Source organism: Spermophilus citellus, assembly GCF_964194105.1.
Source record: "Spermophilus citellus genome assembly, chromosome: 16".
Taxonomy (NCBI): domain Eukaryota; kingdom Metazoa; phylum Chordata; class Mammalia; order Rodentia; family Sciuridae; genus Spermophilus; species Spermophilus citellus.
The window spans coordinates 9,312,451-9,337,362 of record NC_138196.1 but is presented as its reverse complement, the minus strand read 5'-3'; the positions used below and the strand labels follow the sequence as shown (position 1 = coordinate 9,337,362).

The window sequence follows — 24,912 nt, the reverse complement described above, 5'->3', positions numbered from 1 at the left end:
CAACATCTTTGTTGGTATGTGGTGCTGAGGATCGAACCCGGGCCGCACGCATGCCAGGCGAGCGCGCTACCGCTTGAGCCACATCCCCAGCCCTGAATAATTATTTCTTACCCACAGTTTTGTTTTTACCTCAAATGAGAGAAATTGGATGATTATCAAAATAACTACTTTGCCAAAGAAGCAGGGAAAGAGTATTTTAAGAGGTATCTCATAGGCTAGGTGTGGGATCCACCAGTTCATAAAGTGTGAACAGCTAGGGTATTGATGATTTTACGTCTGCTGGAGCTTCATTAAAATCACATTTAGCTGCTTGGGCTGGGGATATGGCTCAAGCAGTAGCGCACTCGCCTGGCATGCGTGCAGCCCAAGTTCTATCCTCAGCACCACATACAAACAAAGATGTTGTGTCTGCTGATAACTAAAAAATAAATATTAAAATTCTCTCTCTCTCCCTCTCTCACTCTCTCTTTAAAAAAAATCACATTTAGCTGCAACAGTCATAAGGTCAGGCCTCCATCTCATATAGGTGTTAAGACATCTTGACAGACTAACTGCAGGTTATAAGAAACTGTAATAAACAAAAATTTTCAGAACTTTAAGCAGCAGCTGCCCCTCCCCAACTACATCTCCTTGCAACTTTGGGACTTGTATATAAAACAATTTCATTTTCTCTGCCTCAGTTACTAGTCTGCTGAGAAGGGTTTAAGTACTAGCTCTTCGAAACTACTTTATGTAGTCAGAGTAGCTATCAAAGGCCTTTTTAAGCCTGTCACTTGCTTTAGTATGGTGTTTTTCCATTTAGATAAAGGCTTTGTGGGTTTAGGATATTCAGTTACCAGATGGGGGAAAAAGGCACCAAAATGAAAGTCTTTTATTTAAAACAACTTTCATTATTGAGAGTCTTTTATTAGTAATAAGTAAGTTATTTATCTTTTAAAATTATGAATGGCTGGTTTATTCAGTATTGCTCAGGCTTCTGGAACAACCTGAAGCTAACTATTATGGACAATTTGTCGCTTTTACATTTCAGTCAGGGTTCATAGGCTACCTTAAGTGGTGTAATTATCGACTTATATACAAAGTGGCTCTAAAAAGAATTTTTTCCTTAATATGCCCTCTATAAATAAGTCAATGTGAAAATAAGTTATAACTGAATTATCTGTATTTAGTTAGCCTCAGTGGCTGCTCAAAAGTATTATATCTTAAGGAATTATCAAAAAGAAATTCTAATTTAATTTCCAGAAATAATTATGATTATTTGATATGCTTGAATAGCTGATTAGTAATGTAAACTCAAACATATTTTATTCACATTTTTAATTAAAACAATTTTTAGTAGGGTGGAAAAATACCAGCTTATCTTAGACACATTATAAACTTCTCTAAATAACTCTTTCAAAGATCTGACGTGGAACTTGGATCCTGTTAGGCAGGCTTTTGTGTGGGCGTATTAATTCACATTCCACCTGTCAGTGCACATATAGGTAAAGACATTAAACCACACCCTCTGTTCTGACCTTTTCCTCGGGGGACACTAGAATCCTCTGGCTCAGCCTGCAAGGCTATTTGAGCAGCTCGGTTTGAAAGAGCTTTTCCTTTTGAATAGGGCAAAGCTGCAAGACCAAGGGAAATAATGTTGCAACTACGTTTCTCAAGACTGCTACTATGGAGATTTAAAACCTGACCTTCCCTGCCAGGTTCTGCTTGGAAGGCTTACTTATTACCACAGACAAATTTGATACTGAAAGCAGTTTTATTGCTCAGCATATTACACATTTATGTTTTCATTCTTTTATTCTTCAAGGATTTACCTATTCTAGGTAAAACAGTGGTGTTTTGTTTGCGTGCTTTTGGTTTTTGTGCAGTTTTTTGTTGTTTTGTTTTGGATTCTTCAGATAAAGACTGGTAGACATTTAGGAGTCTTTCTGTTTTGTTTTTGTTTTTTAGATTTGTAGGGTTCCCCCCGCCAGACATTTTCACCCTTTTTATTGTTCAGTACTATGAATTAATTTTTTTATGTATTTGATAGCACTAAACAGAATGGAATATCTAGATAAACTAAAAGGAACTTTTTAAATGTAGTAGAAAACTGATAATTGAAGAAGCTTGGCTCCTTCATCTTCTAGAATGGATTCTTACAGGACATATTTGGCAACTGTCAAACTCGATGGCTCTTGGTTGGAAGAAAAAGATGAAGATATTTATGAGGTTGAATCTCGAGTGCCTTTACCGTATCCTTTTCCTTTGTGTGAACATTTGGATGAAAATAACTCAGTAATTATTAATACTTCTATTTTCCACTTGATTCATAAAAGAAATGGGCATATATTAAAGCTAATTTCTAAAATTCCACTGCCTACCCCTCCTTATTCAGTAAGTATAAAACATTAATTTAGTTTAACAAATAAGTATAATGAGAAATGAAATTTTAAGTATTGTTAATAAGGTTAACGGAATAGAACCTTATTTTGTTATTGTTTGGTATATACTGCTGCCCATTCATCCTAAATGTATCAAAGAGCTCAATTTGATCCAAAAGTCCCAACTTGGCTGTGTTCTTAATTCCAGAAAGCAGAATGAGATAATATTACACTTCTCCAGTGCCAGGTGAATTGTTTAAAAAATATTCTGCTTGTCTTTAAGATTCTTGTTTTTGTATGTTTATGAATCCAATCCTGAATAAAAATGGGAATAAAAATGGAATGATTATATTTGAGAGAATAGGTATTGTGATACCTAGACCAGCTAAATGAATTGTTTACATCCATGACATACTGACAGTAGTTCCAGGCAAGGTAAAAGCAAACTTGGATTCTAGATTTTCTTACACCATAAGGAACTTATTTTTAGTTTTCTATATGTCAACTAATTCTGTAGAGAAATATCTTTTTTCTGTTTTTAATGTGAAACTTATAAACATTGCTAAAGGTGTTTAGCATAAAGATACCTGCATATTCAGTATTCCAGGTTTATTTGATTCTCAAATATGTTGTGAATGATTGACTACAAGTTATTCAGCACTTTTTATAACTTTGGTGACTTTAACTGTACATGCTAGCTAATATTTAACAAACCAGATGGTTTTTAGAATAGTATTGTTACCCCTTCTACAACTTTTGTTTTAAGTGTCATAATCTTTACTAAAGCTTATCCATACTTTAAGTATAATGGTGAGTTTACTAAATACTTTGAAAATATTGAGTTTAAAATTTTTATATAATTCATACTATTATAGATATTAGGAGTAAATCATACCTTAACTGGATAGAAGGTATTGTGTAAAGTATGTAAATGAGAATTTTAAGGGGGACTCTTATCCCAAATGCAGTGGATCCCAATTGCTATTGTAAATAAAATATATTAGTCTTACTTATTTGATTGCTTGAGGTTTTTGCTTTGTTTCTAAAACTGAAGGGTTTTTTCATGATTTCATGGTAAATATCTAAATGTATGTGAAGGTGGTTTAGATCTTGTCATGAAATGGAGCATAGAGGCAAAGACATCAAATTTATCTAAAGCAAATATTTATTTTATTGTAAATACTCTATTGAATTTATGTAGTAAATTTGGAAAATAGTTCATCTTCTTTTAGTTATAACTTTGAACTCTATATTTCATGTATTTTCTAGGTCATTAGTATATAATAAAAATTATGTACATATTGAAGCAATTGATGTATTTTAAAAAATGTATTGACTAAATTCAGGAGAGTAGTTGTGTACAGCATGTATACTTCATGGTCATTTTCTTTATAGTAAAAATTAAAATATAGTATTTATCCACATTTAAAGGAAAATACTGTTGGTAGTTAAAAGTGAACATGTTCATAAAATTTTTCCTTTTTAAAGTAACAATATATTTTCACAGATATTTTAGGAAATTAGTTACAAATTAAAATTTATGTTTAATTTTCCATTATGAGTCTTATATCTATGCTCATTTTTAAATAATAGGTTATAAATAAAATTTAAACTTTCTTTTAAAACAACAATTATTGGGGTTGGGGTTGTAGCTCAGTGGTAGAGTGATTGCCTAACATGTGTGAGGCACTAGGTTCAATCCTCAGCACCACATAAAAATAAATAAGTAAAACAAAGGTATTTTGTCCATCTACAACATAAAAAAATGAATTAAATTAAAAAAACAATAATTGTATACTGAATATTTTGGAAATTGATTTGGTTTGGCAATAACACTCAGGTGTGAGGAGCAGAAGTCTTTAAGAATAAGATTTTAAATATTATCTTAATTTTATAATACATTATTTATGTCTAATTAGAAACCTTAGAAACCACTACATTTTATCATTTTAAGCTTAAAACATGGCAGTAATGTCTTTCTGATACACAAACTTATGTAAATTTACAAAATTTATTTAAGAGACTTGCTGTAAGCCTGTTGTCAATACATACAATTATTTCTTAAAATTCTGGGGCTAAGTACTGGAAACATTTGAGCTCAGTTTTTTGTTTTTTGTGGAGGTTTTTTTTTTCTGCATGTAGTTGTTTTAGTAAAAACAGATAAGTAGATGGTGACATATAAAAGCTCAGATAACTAAAGCAAAGTTAGTGCTTTTTTGTAATTTCACACAAATGATTAAGTTATGGCGATTGAGAGCTTTGGCCTCAAGTGTGTATTACCATCTTAAAAACTATTTTAAAAATGGAGTCAGTATATGCCAATGATAGCATTCTAAGAAGGCTATATTTTTAATGCCTCCAAATTCTAAAGTGTTCAAAACAAATGTGGAGTCTACTATTGACTTATCCTACCCACAAATGTTAACATGCATTAGAACTGTCTTAAGTGACTGTAAGTCAGAAATATGTCTTTTATTTGAAATCCTTACTTTAATGGAAAATGACACTTGTTTTCCAACACTTCATCTTCCTTTATGTATTCTTTCCCTTCTTATTTAGCTTGAACATGCAAAAGTTACACAAACAGAATTGATGCGTGAGTCATTCAAACAGAAACAACAGGCAACAGAGTTCCTTAAATGCCAAGAAGAACTGCGAGAGCACCTTCATGAAGAGTCTAGGGCCAGAGAACAGCTGGCAGTGGAGCTCAGTAAGGCTGAGGGTAAGTACCTTGCCTTTGGCAAGTCAGAGTAGCAGAACTTCAATCTTAAAATAGAGATTTTGATGTACAGCCAAATTCAGAAACAAATCTACTCTAATTTAGAGCAGCCATTGGAAAGTAGTTGTAGTTTGTCTTCAGAGTTTTTCCAAGCAGTTTTTAAAACTGCATATACACATTTAAATATAAAAGGAACTTGTAGAATTACTGAAAATATAAAGGAATTTTAGAAAATAGAGAAATGGATGGTGGAGAGTTGTTACCATGATCCCACCATCCTAAGACATGCCTGTAATTTAAAAATGAGAAAACCGAAGGTAAAGATGTTATTGAATTGTTTAAGGTAACCATTAAATAGTGACCATAGGCTTTAAGCCTCTAAAGCCTTGGGCTTTGCCTCTTCCCCCATGCTGTGGTATTGACCTTAACCTTCTAGAATTAAAATACCAACTTGAGAGAAAATGTTTTGTTAGAGCTTCATAGTCATACATAGTAGCTGAGTTCATCTCAACAAACTCATACATGCATGGAAATAAATTTCAGTTCATGATCCCCTTCTTTTCCCTCCCGTCTTCTTTCCCCTCTCCCATTCTCTTTACTCTATTAGAATTGTGATTTGATTTATAATATCTGATTTACATTAAGCTAGAAACTTGTCTATTTTTATCTTTTTACTAAAGTGAATTACGCATATACAATGTGATGATACTTCAGTATAGCAAAGTACTTGAAAGTTTAGAGAAATTTCACATTAATGTCAGGTTGGTAAACAAGAAGACTGCATTAGGCCAGGCACAGTGGCACATGCCTGTAATCCCAGTGACATGCCCAGGGACACTGAGGCAGGAAGATTATTAACTCAATGCCAGCCTCAGCAATTTAGCAATGCCCTAAGAAACTTAGTGAGACCTTGTTTCTAAATAAAATAGAACTGGGGATGTAACTCAGTGGTAAAGCACCCCTGGGTTCAATTCCTGGTACTCAAAAAAGAAGACGACGACTAAATCAAATGTACATATTAAAAGTTAAGGGCTGGGGTTGTGGTTCAGTGGTAGAACATTTGATAGCACACATGAAGCACTGGCTTCAGTCCCCAGCACCACATAAAATATACTAAGTAAAGGTATTGTGTCCATCTTCAACTAAAAAAAAAGTCAATAAGTTGCTGCTATTAATAGCAAATTCATTCAAGACTCTTAATAGGTTGGAATGATTTAAAGTTTTGCTAACAGCTCTTTTGTTCATATTAAAACATATTAATGTTCAAATTTAAATGAGTTGTAATTCCATTTCCTGTTCATTTTATCTTACAGGTATCATTGATGGCTACGCAGATGAAAAAACTCTTTTTGAAAGGCAAATTCAGGAAAAAACTGATATAATAGATCACCTTGAGCAGGAGTTGTTACGTGCAGGTAATGGGTTGCAAGAATTGGAAGCAGAACAACAAGAAATCCAAGCAGAAAAAGAATTATTGTCAAGACAGAAGGCGGCAATGAAAGCAGAAGCAAGTCCAGTTGTACAACGTACGTATTTTCAGACTTTGGAACACTTTTCTTTTCATTTATATTCTTTAAACATTAAGAGTGATTTTCCCCCTTTTTTTCAATGCCATTATTCATATACCATATAGGAACTTTAAAAATAATAGCAGAGTGGGCTGAGGTTGTGACTCAGTGATACAGCACTTGCCTAGCAAGTGGGAGGCACTGGGATCCATCCTCAACACTGTATATGAGTAGAATAAAGATCCACTGACAACTAAAAAAAGTATATTCAAAAAAATTATAACCAAACATACCTATAGGTAATTGTCTTATTAGACAACCAAGTAGAACCAGGGTTTTCTTTTCTTTCTTTTTTAATCTCTGGCAGATGTTGACTGTTAACAGGAAAAGACAATTCTTTACTTAACCCCAAAAATCTGCCTCAAGAGAAGGTTACAAATAATGGGGCAGAATATTTTATAAATTGTGTAAGCTTTAGGCTTTTTAATAGAAAAGAGACAGCAAAAATGTATTGTTGGATTAAATAACTAAGAACTTGTTTTAGTAATAAGCAGGTCTGGGGCTTGCAAGCCAAATAGATGGAAAAGGTCAATGGCGCTAGAAGCAGGCTGACATCTAGTGTAATAGGAGTTCAAAGAGAATTTAAATTTATAAATAACCTTAATTTTTCCTTAAATAAGAAATTAAATAATATCTTGACGTTAAAGTTTGTTTAGCAGTAAATGTCAATCTTTGTAATAGTAAAAATTTAAATTCAGTTTATTGTGTCCTCACTTTTATAGTAAACATAAGTTGGAATTATAAACTGTCTAATTTCATTTGATCAATTAAGAAATACAACATACATTTTTTGTAAAATGATGAAATTAGTCTAACATGGGTTTAGGGTTGTAATTTTTAATGGGGAAAAACTTTGTGTCATACATGTAAAATATTCAAGAAATATTGGAACTTCTTAAAATCTCCAGTGATAATAATCAGTGGCTTCAGCGTCTGCTTTCTAATATATATGTGGGCACATGCATTATCTTATTTTAGCCAATAGAATATGTATAATATTTTTGTTGTGTCTTGTCTTGTTTTCTATTTTCATAGGACTAATAGATGCTGCAGTCGATGCAGCACCTGAAGCAGGTGTGTGCGTACAATTGCATGGACTATTTTTGAGTGGTAGATTTAGATGCAAATTTTGAGTAACACTTGGATTTTCAACCAACTAACATGTCTCTAATTTCGCAGTTTTGCTGCTGTGATTCACTCTTAAAGTTGTTCTCTTTAACAACAAAACAACTTGTCTTACTATAAAAGTTCACATTTTCACTTGAAATTAACAACTGAGATTGATAATGACATCATCTTATTATCTATTATGCATGAAACTTAAAACAATTTCAATTTTTCAAAGAAAATTTTTTTTTTTGTTAACAAATATATTAAATCTTGTAGTCTATGACTTTCCAGAATCCTCTTCTAAGTCAGGAAGTTTATAAGATGATGGTAGTAAAAAGATCAATGGAATTTAGTAAGAGGCTTTCTGATTGATTTACTTTATGTTAACATCTAGTATCAGTGTTGTTTTCAAAGGAAAAATTTTTTCTGTTGATTCCTTGTCCTGAGTATAGTGTTGGTACATCAGTTAGTATAAAGATTCTAGAGATAAGTTCTTTCCATTTTCTTTATTAGAGGATTGGTTTACTTTTTCTTTTATACTTTATTATTATATTAATAATGATACTAACACAATAGTGCCTACTATACTACAGTTATTGTTTTACATATTTTAACTCATTTGATTCCAAATTTGCTGTAAGAGATTGGCAATGATATAGTTCCCATTTTACATATAAGGAAACCAAGGATCATCATATTGAATATCATGTAAAACAAAAGAGGCAAGCTAGGATTTGAAGACATAGTCTGTTTTTAGTGCTAACCACACTGCCTCTCACGTGTCAGTTTTCCCTTGATGCACATACATGTGAGCATGCAAAAACAACTCAGTAATATGGATCTAATAAGGAGTAAGAATAACAGGAAATTCTGGGTCTAGTCATATTTCTTCTTCTACAACTCTTCCTTGCTTGTTTAAAGATTTACAGTGATTTTTTGTGTATATTATGTATACATATGAAAGTGATTTATGGGTTTGGAATGAATTAATTTTTGTGTGAGGTAAATAAAAATGTTCTTTTTCTATGCTTAAATTTCATTCAATTTTGTTCTATTCTTAATAGTGAAAAGTGGCTTTTTTGTCATTTGCTATGTTTTTACAAAAATGGTGTTTTTGTGACGGGACTTTATTTTTGTTAATTCTGCATAATTTTAATAATACTAGTTTATGTATGTGTAGCAGTAAGATATTTTGTTATTTCTATAAGAGAATATTTACTTTTTAATATGGACTTAAAATATTTCTCAGCCTTTATTTCATGAAGGTAAAATTTACTGGAAGCACCATTAATTATAATTAACTCTGAATGCTTTTGCATTTATAAACAGAATTACTACATGAGACAGAAAAATTAATGAAGGAAAAGCTAGAATTGCAGTGTCAGGCTGAGAAAGTACATGATGAACTTCAAAAACAAATGAAAGCTTTGGAAATAGATGTTGAAGAGCAAGTCAGTTGGTTTATAGAGATGGAACAAGAAAAAAATGCTGAAGTAATGGATTTAAGACAGCAAAACGAAGCACTGGAAAAGCAATTAGAAAAAATGAGAAAATTTTTAGATGTAAGTATTTGCAATTTGATATTGATTTTTCTCAGTAGAATACTATGTGATACTGTTCTATATTATTTTAACTTTAAATTATAGGGACTCTTAATATTTTTGCTTATGTGTGTATTCCACCAATGGAGAGAGTATTCCAATAATTTATTATGTAACAATCAAAATGAAAATAGTAAAACTAGGGCAGGGAATGTAGCTCAGTGGTAGAGTACTGTTTAGCATGAATGAAATGAGGCCGGCCCTAGGTTGAATCACCAGCACCAAAAAAAAAAAAAAAAAAAAAAAACCTAAACAACAACAAAACTTGTGCCACTAGCTTGTGAATAAGCCCTACTAGTTAACGTTCCAAAATTCATAGTTAATCTTCTACTAGTCTCTCATTTAATCAGTAGTCAAAGCAGGTAAGAATTCCAAGAGCTAATTGTCTACCATTGTGTCCACCTCAAAAGGTGTGAACACAGGTAACAACAGTGTGGCACTTGGACTGGAATAGTTGCCAAGCTTCCATTGCTCTCTTCCAAAAAGATGTTAAATCTTTAATTTCACATGGATATTCTTCTTTAAGATTTCTTATAAGCCAGATTTTCTCTTCACATATCAGAGAATTAGAGTCTTATACTATTTATAATTTTAGGTATAAAACTTAAGATTATAAGAAATTGATTTACCAGACAGTTTGTTTATTTGCTTAATGACTGAGTTAGCAGTGTAATTTCTCCATTGTACAAGTACATTCATTGATGGAGGAGAATTATTTCATTCTGAGTTTAACATTACCTAAATGAAAACAAATGTACTTCAAATAAATTTTAAGTATTTAAATTTTGTGGAAGAACCCAAATAGGTAATGTGTCATACCAAAAATATTTTTGAATCTTTGTGATTCCATGGTCATCAGTCCTTTCTTTTCAAACAAACTTAACCTATAACTAAAGAGAGATAATCGGTTTAATAAATATTGTTTCTTCAATTACTATTGTTTTTATTATTGTTCAATTTCAGGAGCAAGCCATTGACAGAGAACATGAGAGAGATGTGTTTCAACAAGAAATACAGAAGTTAGAACAACAACTTAAGGTTGTGCCTCGAATCCAGCCTGTTGGTGAACATCAAACTAGAGAGGTAACAATTTTATTGGTATTGCCTATTTGTATCTTGAGTGTGAAGTAAGAGTTACATTATGAAAAACTTAAAAGTGAATAAGGTATAAATCTTAAAAATCAGGACATTGAATGTTACTTAAATGTGAGGAGGTCATTAACCCTAAAAAATGTTTATATTGGACTAGGGGTTATAGTTCATGGTAGAACACTTGCCTAGCATACCTGAAGTCCTGGATTTGATGCCAGCACCATCAAAAACAAAAAAACAAAACATAAAAATGTTGTACTTAAATTTGGAATTATTTCCATCTTTATATATTTTCTAGTATTAAATAAACTTCTCTGCCTAGTTCTCTACTCCCATCCCAACTAAACTGATAATTCTCTGTAGTCACTCTTTACTAATTATTTCCCTTTCTCTTCTCTTTTACAGTCCACTACAATGAAGTTTCCAACATCTTTTTCTTGGAATTTTATACCCCTTAGTATATTTAAACTGTTCCTATGAAGGTTACCCAAAGCCTCTTGGCTGTATCTAGTAATCACCTCTCTGTCTTTAATACTACTCAACCATTTAGAGACACTCATTACAGTCTTCTATAAGTATCGCCTTCTCTTGACTGCTGTGACACACCTACTGTAGAGTGTGGTCTCTCTCCTCCAGTATTTATTTGTCTTCTGCCTACCCAAAATAAATGAGGGGTACCTCATGACTTAGTCTTAGAGTCCTCGTTCTTCTGTTTTTACATTTTCTTCCCAGTCATCTGTAAATTGCCCCACAAATGTTCCTTTATTCCTAACATCTCTGTTGAACTCTGTACTTGAATTTTCAACTGCCTACTCCGTCTCCATGTAGATGTCTCATTTTTAACATATCCAGGAATCATATTCTTGGTTCCTGAATAGCCTTTATCAAAAAGACAAGAATAAAATTATTCCTTCTTCATCTCAATAAATGTTGTGCCTTCTAAATCATCTTTGCTAAGTTCTAGAATTCTTCCTCAGTCCCACTCCTTCTCAGCCCTGATCCCAAACCATTAATGGATCAGATTTATACTATATCTTTTTATTCTTTTCAGCTTTATTCATTTCCCTGTGTCTTAGTTGTCATTATTATTTGCCTATATGTGTGAGGTAGCCTCCTGACCAGTCTCCCTGCTTCTACTCTGTCACTCCCACTGTCCATTTTCCTCATACAGAAAACTCTACATTTATTAAACAAATGCTACATGGGAAATATTATACATATTTATACGTATATCACTTATATATATTTCTAAAGATGGCTTACCCCGGTTATAAAGAGATTGTGCTTGAGATAAGGCAATCCCAGTGTGGATCATGGCTGTGCTATGTAGTAGATGTGTGACAGTAACTAAGCTACTTAACCTTTTAAATCTATTTATTCATTTCTAAAATAAAGACAGTAATAGCTCCCACTGCATAGCAGTATTAGTGTGGCCCTTAGTTAACACTTAAATTCAACTACTATTATTTCTGAAAATAATTTTATTGCTGAAAATTATCTACAATTTCTAAGAAGTTTACTTGATTCATTTCTCTTAAAAGTACCTCAATGAAGTATAAAATGCCTATAAGTTCATTGTAATGAAATTTTAAATCTGCTAGAATAGCAGAAAAGTCATCATTCCCCTTGTTTGTAGTCATTGCCCTTATTTCTAACAAATGTATTTTTAGCTTTTGAAAAACAGTGACTTATTCATTGAAACTCAAAAGATAATTCAAGATCTAGAACTTTGACTGCCATTTTCTACTATATAATTTTTTTAAAAAATATTTGAAATTTGACCTATCTCATTCATGAAACTTTAAGGTATGTTTGAGTTTCCTCAGGAACATTGTGACCCATTTGTTCTCTGCTTACCCTGCCAGAACTAATCCCAGCTTCTGTTTTTCTGAAGACCCAAAAATTCCAACTGTGAAAACATTATAATATGCCATTTCATTGTACCTGTTTTATAGCCTTTTCTTATGAACTTAATCCAAAACTTAGTCAACCTATTATTCTCAGTAGCTTTATTACTGTTAAAATTTAATCCTGTAATTATAATTAAGCTTGCATTTTTTAATGTTCTGAATAATGATTGTCATTTTGTATAATTGCCTCCAAGTATTTCACTGAATAAAGGCAGTATTCTTTTATTTCTTACCATCACTTATCTTTTTAGGAACTTCCTCTCCCTCTTGATCAGAACTAATTTCATAAATTATCTTATTAATCCTTCCTGTATTCTTCTATCCCAGAGCCACTGAATTGAAGGCACTTGCATATCAGTCTTCAGGGATAAGTTCTGGGATGTGTCATCATTTATTTTGGATGCAGGAGAAACTATTAAGACACTAAATGTACAGCTCTCTCTTACCACCCATCCTCATCTCTATTCTGGGATGGTGCAATGTATAGATTGAAAGTGCTTTGTAAATAACTATTATCAAAAAATAATTCATGAAAGATTTTTTTTCAGGTTATCTTACTTCACATTCTGAGAGCAAGTCAGTAAGTACTCTACAAATTTGCCATCTTTAAGGTCATAGGTCTTAGTATGATTGTACCATTACTAGATAATTCAACATTATTCAAAATGTGGTTTTCCCCTCTTCCTAGCTAATGTCTTAGTCTTAAGAGAAAGAAATTTTTCTAAAAAGGGTTGAGCAAAAGCAATATTTGTTGTTTACTAGTGCTGCCTAGTTCTTATCAACTTGGGAACTATCAACCTTTGTTTGAGATAATAGTTGCTATCCTTATAAAAAATGAAATTAATATAGCATTTCAAAATGTTTTTTGAAAAAAATGATTTTTGAGATGAATTAAAAGTTATGAACTTTTCAAATTTTTAGATTTTTTTTTGTTTATTATATTTTCAGGTTGAACAGTTAACAAATGATCTAAAAGAAAAAACAGACAAGTGCAGTGAGCTGCTTCTATCAAAAGAACAGCTTCAGAGAGATGTACAAGAGAGGAATGAAGAAATTGAAAAGCTAGAGTTCAGAGTGAGAGAACTGGAACAAGCCTTACTTGTTAGCACAGACAATTTTCAAAAGGTGTGACATTTTGAGTTAACTTTATTAAGTGTTTTAATGAAGAAAAGTTTGATACACAAACATCAGAGCTTGAATAAGAAAGCTTGAGGGTGGGGGCAGATGGGAAAGAGCCTTCATTTTTATCTGAGAAATGCATTTTAAGTGTCAAAAGTTCCTGTTTGACTCTATGAATGTATTCAAGACTGACAGTAACTTTTTGATATTCACTAATGTAGAGTTTGTCCTCCTAACTGGTCAGAGAGAATTGCTACTTATCCAAAAGGAAACACGAACACACACACACACACACACTCTGAATAATCAGTATTTAATGTCTGAAAATTTGAGAACATTCTTATATATTTAAAGGTAGCGGACCAGAAACAATTTGGAGCCTTAGAAGCTAAAGCAGAATTGTCTCTAGAAGTGCAACTGCAAGCTGAGCGAGATGCTATCGACAGAAAAGAGAAAGAGGTAAGGACTTTTTTTTTTCTTTTGTGTGTGTGTGTGTGTGTGTGTGTGTGTATTAGATGTAGATGGGCAAATATCTTTTGTTTTATTTACTTACATGGTTCTGAGGATTGAACCCAGTGCCTCACACATACTAGGCAAGCGCTCTACCACTTTATTTTTAAATGACAAAATATGTTTTGAGTTATTTTAAAATCAGTTACCTTGAAAATATCATTTGAACAAAATGAAGTTTGTGGTCTAAAACCAAAGTATAGACTTTCTCAATTCAGTGCCTAAATTGATCTTCAAGACAATAAACATGTGAACTGATAAGCTTATGAAGGAAGTTTATTCCAGGTTGAGAGGATAACTAGTGTGAGCACTTTGAAGCAAGAAGAAATTTAGAGAGGGAGAAAGGATAATTTAGCAGGTACGGGCTGAATGAAGAGGACAGTGGAGAAATGTAGTAGTTAGGACAAAAGGCAGCATCTCTTTTCTCCTGTTCGTGCTATGGGCATTGAGTTTTTGCTCCTCTCTACTGTGAATTTGGGTTTGCTTGCTTTCCTTTTTTTTTAAACTTTTCCCTAAGAATTGATAGTATTGTTTTACAACATATGAAGCTTGTGCTTAAAAGATTAATAATGAACTAGGAATGGGAATTTAGCTCAATGTGGGTTTGAATCTGCAGCACCACAAAATAATAATAACAAGAAAGTAACTATAAAGTTATCCTGTGTTGCCCTTCTCCCTCCTTCTTAAAGAGAAGGATCCAATTAGGCATGGTGGTGCATGCCTGTAGTCCCTGCTTCTCAGGACTCTGAGGCAGGAGAATGAATCACTTGAGCCAAGGAGGTTAAGGTCAGCCTAGGCAACATAATAATACCCCTGTGAGAACAAGAAAAGAAAATTTACCTTTAGAGCTATAGTAATTTTAACTTTCTTTGTCTACTAGTAGTTTTCCTAAAACATATAATACTCAACATTGTATAGTAATAAATAATTTTAAATGTTTAAAATGTTTTTAATTATGTTTTTGTCTCTTTCCATAGAATTTTTCTCAGAACATTTAAATTTATTTTAACAATTACTTATTTTGCTTAAATATTGTAGAAGTATTTGGTAATAAGTACTTGGAAATCTGTTTACAAAACTAATTTAGACATCAGCTAAAATGACGGTTCAGTGAATTTGTAGTTCAAAGAAGAAAAAAGAAATCCATAGAAATTACTATAGTTGAAATGATCCATGAGAAGGATCGTTTTCCCATTTTTATGTAACAACTGAGAAGTTCTTGTTTATTAAGTTTGGAGTTTTCATGGAAGCAGTGAGCACATTTTTTTTTTTGTGTAACTATTTCTGTATATTTGAAAGGAATTAATACTTAATGATTTATCTTAAATACTGAATAATCTCCTCCCCCAAAAAATGAACCTTCACAACTGGATCTAAAAGTAGTGGTAGTTGATTAAGGATACTTGATGTAGCTTACTAGTTGTTTCTCTTCATTTGTGTGTGTGTTCTGGGGCTCAAAGGGCCTCACACAAGCATTCCATCACTGAGTTATTTCCTTAGCCCTAATTCTATACATACACACACACACACACACACACACACACACACACACACACACACAGGTTTTTTTGTTTTTGTTTTTGTATTTTGAGATGGAAGCCATTAAGTATAGTGCCAGGCTGACTATAAACTCCAAATTACAGGGTTCAAGCAATCCTCTCACATCAGCTTCCTGAGTAGCTGGAACTACATTCATGTGCCACCATGCCCTATTATTTTTATTATCATTTGAATGTAATATATATCTACTAACACCTTAATTTCCTGAATTAAGTTTCTAATAAACATCTACCTTTTACTCAGGATCATAGTACTAGTAGTACAGAACTATAAGAAACCATAGAGAGAGCATCTGTTAACTGACTTTCAGTTTTTGCAGATAGAGACCCAGAGCCAAAGATGTTGAGTGAATATATACAAATTAAAATAACAGCTGACCTTCATTTACTTGCTTTAAATAACTATAATGAGTATTCTATCAGAACTCACTCCCTTACCTATAACTGAATAATGAGAGGTATGAATGTAGAATTAAAGCATATGTCTTTTAATGAAAATAACTTAAGCATTCTATCCTGAAAACTAGGCAAATGTTTTCAGATATCCTATTGAGTATAAACATAAAGATATCTTTATGTATCATTATAGTTGAGACGTTCAAATACTCCTAAAACCTAGATTTGTATAAAACATTTTTTGAAAGTTCATTAGACTATTTAGAAATGTGGGATGAATAAAAAGAAGAAAACAGCTTCTTATAGGAGAAGGAAATATTGTGGAGACAATAGTTATTTTGAGAAAAGGATCAGTAAGTTTTAGCTCTCTGTAGAACTAATGAGCTCTAGTTTACAGATAGCAATAGTAAATAATAGTTAACTTTGCTGAGGGCTGAGGGCTAGAAAGTATATTAAATGCCTTGTCCCATTAACCCTTAACACTCTCCCTGGGAATAGATTCTGTTCTAAAATCTCCTAATTTGCCAATGTGTGACCTGATCCTTAAGAGAGGTTAGTACTTAGTACAGACAGAAAGAACTGATTCTGGAACCCTATGATGCTATGATGCCAGAACACTGAATATATTTTGCTTGTTAGTGAAAAATGTTAAAGACTGTCATTCAACATTTATTATTAAGCTGTTTCTGAATGTAGAGCACTTTTGTTCAGTTGTGAAATCAACACCAGACTTCAAGGAATATGCTATCTAATTAGTGGAACATATATAAGTTTTTTAACATTTTTTTAAGTTGTTGATGGACCTTTATTTTATTTTTTGATTATATGCGGTGCTGAGAATCGAACACAGTGGCTCACACATGCCAGGCAAATGCTCTACCACTGAGCCACAACCCCAGCCCCTATACTTTTTTTTTAAGAGAAAAAAAAACACAAAATAAAATAAGACTCAAATAGGTACAAATCAGTGTCATCCAAATAGTCTAGATATCAATTGGTAGATAAGTAAAACAAGTTTAAACCTTTCTAATGTTCTGGTTTGGGTGTTGTTATAAGACAGCCTGAAACTAGAGTCTGCTTGAATAACAAGAATGTTCCATAGTGTCATTTGGAGAAACTAAAGTCTGATGTGATGTCTAAAGTTCAGCTACTTAAAATAAAAAATGTTAGTACTTTAAACCAGTCCTTCTCTGCATATGAATCAGCTGGGGATCTTGTTAAAGTGCAGGTCTTTTTTTTTTAATCTTTTTTTTAAATTTTTAGTTGTAGAGAAACTAAATACCTTTTTTTTTTAATGTGGTGCTGAAGATCAAACCCTGTGCCTCACGCATGCTAGGCAAGCGCTCTACCACTGAGCCACAACCTCAGCTTCCAAAATGCAGCTCTTGAGTGCAGCACAAGATTCTGTGCATCAAACGTGCTCTCACATGATGCCTATTCTGCTGCTCCAGAGACTACACTTTGAGTAGCAGGGCTTTTAAGACATAGAACTAAGAATTTGACTACTAAGTGATATTACAAGGAAAAAAAAAGGTCATGTGAGGTGGGGCAGCAATTTTACTTAAATAAATATGTGTATGTTGATTTTATAATACCTTGTCATTAAAATTTGTTATAGAAGAGAATAGGTGTAAATACTGTCATATAACTTTGAAGAAGATACAGTCATCACAATTTTCAATAAACTAACCTGGAAATTATATATGTACAACCACTAAATGTATTTTAGTGTCTACAGAGTTCAATATCAGTGTTACAAAAAAAATTTAAGTAGAGGTCTTAGACATTAGTTATTAGAAACAGGATAAATTATAGTTTAGGACTGGAACTCCCCAGGTTCAAAAGGTGGTTTCACCACATAGTAGACATGTGACCTCAGGACAAGTTACTCCTTGCTGTAACTCCCTTCCTCAGTTCTGAAATGGGGTTAATCATAGAATAGAGCTCCTAAGGTTGTTACAGGCTTTTTAAAAAATAACAATATATAAAGTACTTTGTACCCATGCCTAGCAGTAATTCTCTATAAATAATAGCCATTATTTAGTATTGATACCATTTCTGTTTAAGAAATATTAGGCTGATTTTTTTTTCCCTGCTGATTTCTTTTTTTAGGCTGATTTTTAAGGCCTTGCCTTGCCTGTGCTAGAATGATTCTAATTATGTGATGTATCAGTATATAAGCAAGATATGCCCCTTTTCAACTTTAAGGCACTAAATGATTTAAAGTTGGCTCTGAGCCAGTTACTACTAAACACTGCTTCTGCATCTTAGGTTGCTGTTAATGCAACATTTTTGATCATCAAGTAAATATATGTTTATAAATCCATTTATTAAATATTAAGTAGCTGTGAAGCAGTGAGCTAAAGTGATTGCTAATGTCCTCAAACCCATTTTTTTAAATAGAGCAATAATTAGCTCTTAATATTCGTCATCAGGTTCATTTTTTTTTTGGATAACCATCAAAGAGGATTATTTTACTTTTATTACTAATAATCTATCTTCAAAAATTAAATTTCTGTTTTCCTATAAGTAAGAGCTCTCTGATTTTCTACTAAAATTATTTTGTTAACTTACTCTGCAATTCAGACCTAAGGATCTCTTGACCTTATTGTGTATCTCTGCTTCCATCTGCTTAATCAAACCACAAAGCAGCCAGGGCATTCAATGGATTATAATTAGATATTTGTGGGACTATATTAAGTTAGTTTTATTTGATACTAGAATAACTGAATTAATTCTACAATTTTTCTAAGCTTTTCAATAGCAACTAACTTAATTTTAACTGAATTTAACATAAGAGTTAGCATGTGGACTGCTCCTTTCTGTGACTCTTTCTGCTTATGGTAGAAAATGTTTCCTGGTGTCCTTCTTTAAGGTGTCTTCTAATTGGGCAAGATGGTTTAAGAATGTGCAGTGTGACAGGCACGGTGGCACACACCTATAATCCCACAACTCAGAAGTCTGAGGCAGGAAGATTGCAAGTTTGAGGCCATCCTCAGCAACTTAGCAAGACCCTAAGCAACTTACTTAGCATGACTCTATCTAAAAACTATAAAATGAAAAAAAGGGCTGGGGATGTGGTTCCATGATAAAGCTCCCTTGGGTTCAGTCCCCAGTGCCAAATCAAAAACAAAATAAACAAACCAAAAAACAAAAACAAAAAAAGAATGTGCAGTGTGAGCATGTCTAGGAACCATACAGGTATGGCTGGCTTAGAAAACCACTTTCCTTTATTCTTATGAATTAAGCATATGTACTTTGTAAAGCAAATACAACATTCTTTTTTTTAAATTTTTTTTAGTTGTAGTTGGACACAATATCTTTATTTTTATGTGGTACTGAGGATCGAACCCAGTGCCTCACATGTGCACAGCAGGCGCTCTACCACTGAGCTACAGCCCCAGCCCCAACATTCTTAATTCTATCTTGACAAACATCTGTGTAAAGTTTTTTTTCTTTACTTTTCATAATTTTGATATTAAAGATAACAAACTTAGAAGAACAACTAGAGCAATTTAGAGATGAGCTTGAAAATAAAAATGAAGAAGTTCAGCAACTACATATGCAATTGGAAATACAGAAAAAGGAATCCACTACCCGTCTACAGGAACTTGAACAAGAAAATAAATTATTCAAGGTAACTATTTTAGAAAATTTTTTTTCTATAAAGAGATAATAAGTTTTGCTCCTATGTAGTTATAATAAACATTTACTAAGTCCAGATCTAAATAATACTCACTCGAAGAACACTAGCAAGCAAATAGATTTGCATGGAACTTATTTTCTGTTCATAATTAAATTTTTGAGATCTTTTATGAAAATATTTCAAGAATTATTGATCTACATTATGTCTAATTTTTTTACTTGTACATTGTAGGAAATGTATTTTTTATAAGACTTAATTGAAACAATGTTGTGAAAAATGCCATGTCATGAATACATCCAACTATGATGGTTATTTTTGTCACTAGGATGAAATGGAGAAATTGAGATTTGCCATGAAGGATCCTGAGGCTATCTCTACTCATGACCAGCATATGCTATTTGGGAAATTTGCTCAAATAATACAGGAAAAAGAGGTAGAAATTGATCAAAATGAGCAAATTAGAGACGTTCATCAACAAATTAGACTTACAACAGATAACAAGGTATACTCATTTAAAATTGGTTATTATCTGAAATCTAATATAGTTAAATAGAGTAATTAGCTTTGGATGCCATCTGTTATAGACTTAATTCAGTATTTTATCCTTTCCAATAAAATGTACTAATGTTGACATTTTCCTAATAGAGAATCAAATACTAAAAGCATAAGCCACTTATGTTTAATAGAACTTCCAGAATGATGTTCTAAATAAGGTCTTTGTTTGATGTGATAAGGGAGGTGTTGGTCTATATTGTTGGTCTATTATTGTAACATAATGTGTCTGACAAGCATACAGCTTTTGTGCCTGATCATCTTTAAGTTTTTACCCTAAAATAAAACAAAATTTTAAAATATGAATACATACTTTTCTGTGTTTCCCTTTTTCATTAACTAATAGGATTTTGAAGAAAAAAATGAACTGATAAGGGATCTTGAAGCCCAAATAGAATGTCTGAAGAGTGATCAAGAACGTTTGAAGAAAAATAGAGAAGAAGAAACAGACAAGCTCAATGAAGTGATTGAAAAACTTCAGGAGGAATTGTCATATATTGAACAGAATATGTTGGTGGATACCAGTTCCCCCTCAGAACAAGAGGACAGCTTGAAACATCAGTTAGGAAAGGTTATAGCTGAAAAGCTGGCTTTGGAACAGCAAGTAGAAATCACTAATGAAGAAATGGCCTTCACAAAAAATGTACTTAAAGAAACCAATTTTAAAATGGATCAGCTAACACAAGAATTAGTCAACTTGAAGAGAGAACATGACCCTAAGGAAAAAATCCAAAGTATACCAGATGAAAGTGTTAGCATGACTATAGATGATATCAGCAAAGACCAACCCGAACTGGAAGTAATCCATATTGAAGATGTTCTTAAACCCCCTGAGAACAAGATGTATCTCAGATCTTTTGAAGAAAGCACCAAAGTTTCCAGAAATTTGGAAACGAAACTGCTACAGCTTGAGAGCTCTGTTAGCGCAAAGGACTTAGAACTTATCCAGTGTTATAAACAGATAGAAGACATAAAAGAACAAGGCCAATCTGAAACAGAAATGCTTCAGAAGAAGATTGTAAACCTACAGAAAGTACTTGAGGAGAAAGTAGCTGCTGCTCTTGTAAGTCAAGTCCAACTTGAGGCAGTTCAGGAATATGTGAAATTCTATCAAGATAAAGGAGTAGATTCATCAGAACTTGAAAAGGAAAATATGCAGAATTTAAATCAAATAATAGAAAACAAGATGGAGTCAGATATGTCTGCATTAACCTTGAGAATATCAGACTTAGAAAGACAAGTGATTGAAATGCATACTACTTTGATTTCAAAAAAAGAACAAGTAGAAACTGCAGAGAAAAATGCTTTGGAAAAAGAAAAGAAGCAGATAGAACTGCAGAAGTTATTGGAGGACAGTAAGAAAAAACTTGAAGGAAAAGAAAGGAAAAGAAGCCCTCACGGAGATTTTGTTCTCAAGGTTAGTTTTATATTTGAGTTTTTCACATAAAATACCCTAAGAAACTCTTTTTTTTCCCTTTGCTTATTAAGCTGATTGGTAATTTACTAAGTCAAACAGTTCTGCTGACACCTACCAATTTATACATAATGGGATTTTATTTAAAAAAATCATACTGTTCTTAAAGAACTTTAGACAAACTAAAGAATTTGTTTGAGCAAAAAGTGCTACATGCATTGTGCAACACTCAGAACCAGAAGAGATTCAAACAGTTTCACTGTGCAACAGTGGGTGGTATTTAGAGGCAGAACTCACAAATAAAATTCAGAAATTGCTTGATTGGTCATGGCTAGACCTTGTTTGGATGTGATTTGATTGGTTGATTGCCTATGATTGGCTGAAACATAGTTGCCTACTATCATTGGCTGAGACTTAGTAGTTGATTATACTCTGTTCATTTGATTTCCTACCAAGTTACATTGCAGACAAGTAACATTTCTTACACAGAAACTCAAGGTATAGAGACCAGATTAAATTTAACACTATAGGGTCATTTTATTATCACTAGAATAATGGGCCCAAATTATATTTTGTGATCTTCAAACATCTTTATTCAATCAGGGTTGTCATTAATTAGAATAGTTCAAATAAATATGGAAACATTAAATTTAGCAAATGTCCTCTAGAATTTCTGTGGATATTTTCCCCCTTAATGTACCTCTACTAAGTATGTTATGTCATCATCTCTTTTAAGTACCATAGTGCACCCCATAATCATCACCACCACAATAATGTATATTCATGAGTATTCTATACATTCTAATCTTGCACCGAAGACAGTTTATTAATAGATGATTTTTAATTAATACCAGCACAATTTTTTTTTTTTGGTTGGGGGAGAGCTTCATAAAATGGTCATACCACAATTTTGCAAAAACAATTTTGGCATAAAATCTGTGAAAGTTACGTAGGTGAGATACAATTATAAAAATATCAAAATATATTCATATTGAATTAATATGAGTAACAAGTTATTAGCTTGGCAAATTTTATGCCTCATAATAGATTTTATTCTTCTTAGGAAAAATTTGTAACTGACCTAAGTCTACTTACAAGATCAGAAATTGCAGTTATTTCTTAGTGTATGACAGACACAACAAAGACTTTTTTCCTTCAAGTTCCCTCACTTAATAAACTTACAATTTCAAGTACCAGAAGTTCAGTCTTACCTGCCCCAGAAGATTAATTGATACATTGGGATTTTATGTCTACTTAATTTATATTGGCAAAGGATAATAATTTCATTCACTATACTTCTTCTTCCTAGCTCATTGGAATTGCATATTACTGTAGGTAATAATTATTAAAATATTAATATAACTTTTTAGGTATAACTTATAATAATTATCTTTGAGCTCATATCTTTTGAGGAAAGTAATATAAATATGAAACTTTTGAGTGGCACAAAGAATACTTTTATCAATAATTTATAAATGTTTTATATATATATATATATCATGATTTGTTTTTCATTCCCAGAAAATCTTTCTTATTTCCTTAAGAATACAAAATGATAGTTCTTAAAATGTTTCACTATTTGTTGAAAGAGCATTTATCACTAAAACCCCTAGGCAGTCAGTCTTGGAAAAGCTTCATTAGAATGTGTAAATGCTTTGAACTTAGCTTTTTTTTTTTTTAAAAAAAATGGTGTATTTCTTATGTTTTCTACTGTTATCCAGACAACTACTGAGTTAATAAATGCCAGTGGAGAAAGTGGATTTTTTGAAGAACTTGAGGCTCTTAGAATTGAGTTGGTGGCTACCAAAGAAGAACTTGCCACTTTCAAAGAAAGGACAGAAAAACTTCAAAAAGAGCTTTTGGTAAGACAACTAACATAACTCCTAATTCATTCATTTCTACCCATCTTAATTCCCTTTCAAAATGTCCTATAGAAACAAGTCCAGAGCCATAACTTAAACTAAATTTACAAGTCTTTTTGAAAAATTCCATTGTTATAAATCTATTCATCATATCCTTGCTTGTTTTGCTAGGAATCTTTATATTAGAAGAATGCTTTTAATCTCTAGTCTTTTAGTAAAGGAAGTGAAAAACTGCTGTTAAAGAGAACTTAAATCCCTTGAGAAACAAAAGTAAAGGCTAATAAAATTATTTCAATTTTGTAGTAACCTGTGACCATACATACATGCGAAAGTATATATGTATTACAGTTTCCAAAGTGATTTTCCTATTATTCTGAGGCAAGTGAACATATAAATGAAATTATACTCTTTCCCTCTCCACTGTAAGTTCTTCATTTGATGTGCAAGATTTTCAACTTAATTTATCTGTGTTTCAGGTAAAAGAGACAAATATGGCATCTCTTCAGAGAGATTTAAGCCAAGTTAAGAATCAACTTGATGAGGAAAAAAAGAAATTATCCCACTTCTTAATAAAAGAGGATAAGTCTGAAGTACCAACAAACAGAAACATCTGCTTAGAGCCACTTCCTATTGAAGTAGGTAAAAACACTGCATCCCAAATGGACCAAATACTCAAGGTCAACATGAGCAACCAGACTCCACAAATTCTTGTTAAAAACGCAGGAATTCAAATTGATATACAGACTAGCTGTTCCTCAGAAAAAGTCTCTGAAATAATTAGGCAATTTACTGAAATAATTGAACACATACAAGAACTTCATGCTGCTGAAATTTTGGATATGGAATCCAGACATATTTCAGAAACTGAAACTTTAAAGAGGGAACATTATGTTGCTGTTGAGTTACTGACAGAGGAGTGTGGTACATTGAAGGCAGTGATACAGTGTCTGAGACCTAAAGAGGTATTTATTTTGTTGTTTTCATGTGGGGGGAGTTTCCACTGTTGTCAACAATCTGTTTTTAAGCAAAAATTTTAAAAGAAATTTGGGAAATATCTCTTCTTTATACTATTAGAATTTAAATTTCCCCATTGTATTAGATAATAGAGTTCTTATGTAAATTTGCAACTTGTTATGGTTCTTAAATAATAACTATCTCTTCTTACTATGGTAAAATCCATAAGGAAAAAATTATAGACTTGTTATAAATCATAGATAGTTTCATTTCAAGTATGCTTAGATTGAGTTTTTTTCTTTTTCTTTCCTTTTTTTTTTCTTTTTACAGCATTATAACAGCAAAATAGTTCCTTGGGTTCTGTTTTTATTAAAACAAAAATATTTATGTATGTTGTTTCTTTTTTCTAATTAGGGATCCTTGATACCTGAATTAACGTATTCTAATGCTTACCAAACTAGAGAAATATATTCCAGTGGTAAGTTATATAAAATTCTGGAATGTTTATAGTATTTGATTAAAACGTGTTATTTTTGTTTG

The 24,912-nt window shown here is 32.3% G+C and overlaps 1 protein-coding gene across 1 annotated transcript in view; it reads left to right on the top strand.

Moving 5' to 3' along the window:
- The window catches only part of LOC308635076 (A-kinase anchor protein 9-like), a 114,551-nt gene that overhangs the window by 67,589 nt on the left and 22,050 nt on the right, over positions 1 to 24,912 (top strand). The window contains exons 19-31 of the mRNA XM_081269332.1: positions 4,920 to 5,082; positions 6,393 to 6,605; positions 7,683 to 7,721; positions 9,087 to 9,319; positions 10,322 to 10,441; positions 13,309 to 13,485; positions 13,834 to 13,938; positions 19,429 to 19,581; positions 19,916 to 20,092; positions 20,489 to 21,559; positions 23,278 to 23,418; positions 23,895 to 24,380; positions 24,787 to 24,850. Of these exons, the coding sequence (XP_081125458.1) occupies positions 4,920 to 5,082; positions 6,393 to 6,605; positions 7,683 to 7,721; positions 9,087 to 9,319; positions 10,322 to 10,441; positions 13,309 to 13,485; positions 13,834 to 13,938; positions 19,429 to 19,581; positions 19,916 to 20,092; positions 20,489 to 21,559; positions 23,278 to 23,418; positions 23,895 to 24,380; positions 24,787 to 24,850 (3,142 nt within the window). The remainder of the gene's footprint in view (positions 1 to 4,919; positions 5,083 to 6,392; positions 6,606 to 7,682; positions 7,722 to 9,086; positions 9,320 to 10,321; positions 10,442 to 13,308; positions 13,486 to 13,833; positions 13,939 to 19,428; positions 19,582 to 19,915; positions 20,093 to 20,488; positions 21,560 to 23,277; positions 23,419 to 23,894; positions 24,381 to 24,786; positions 24,851 to 24,912) is intronic.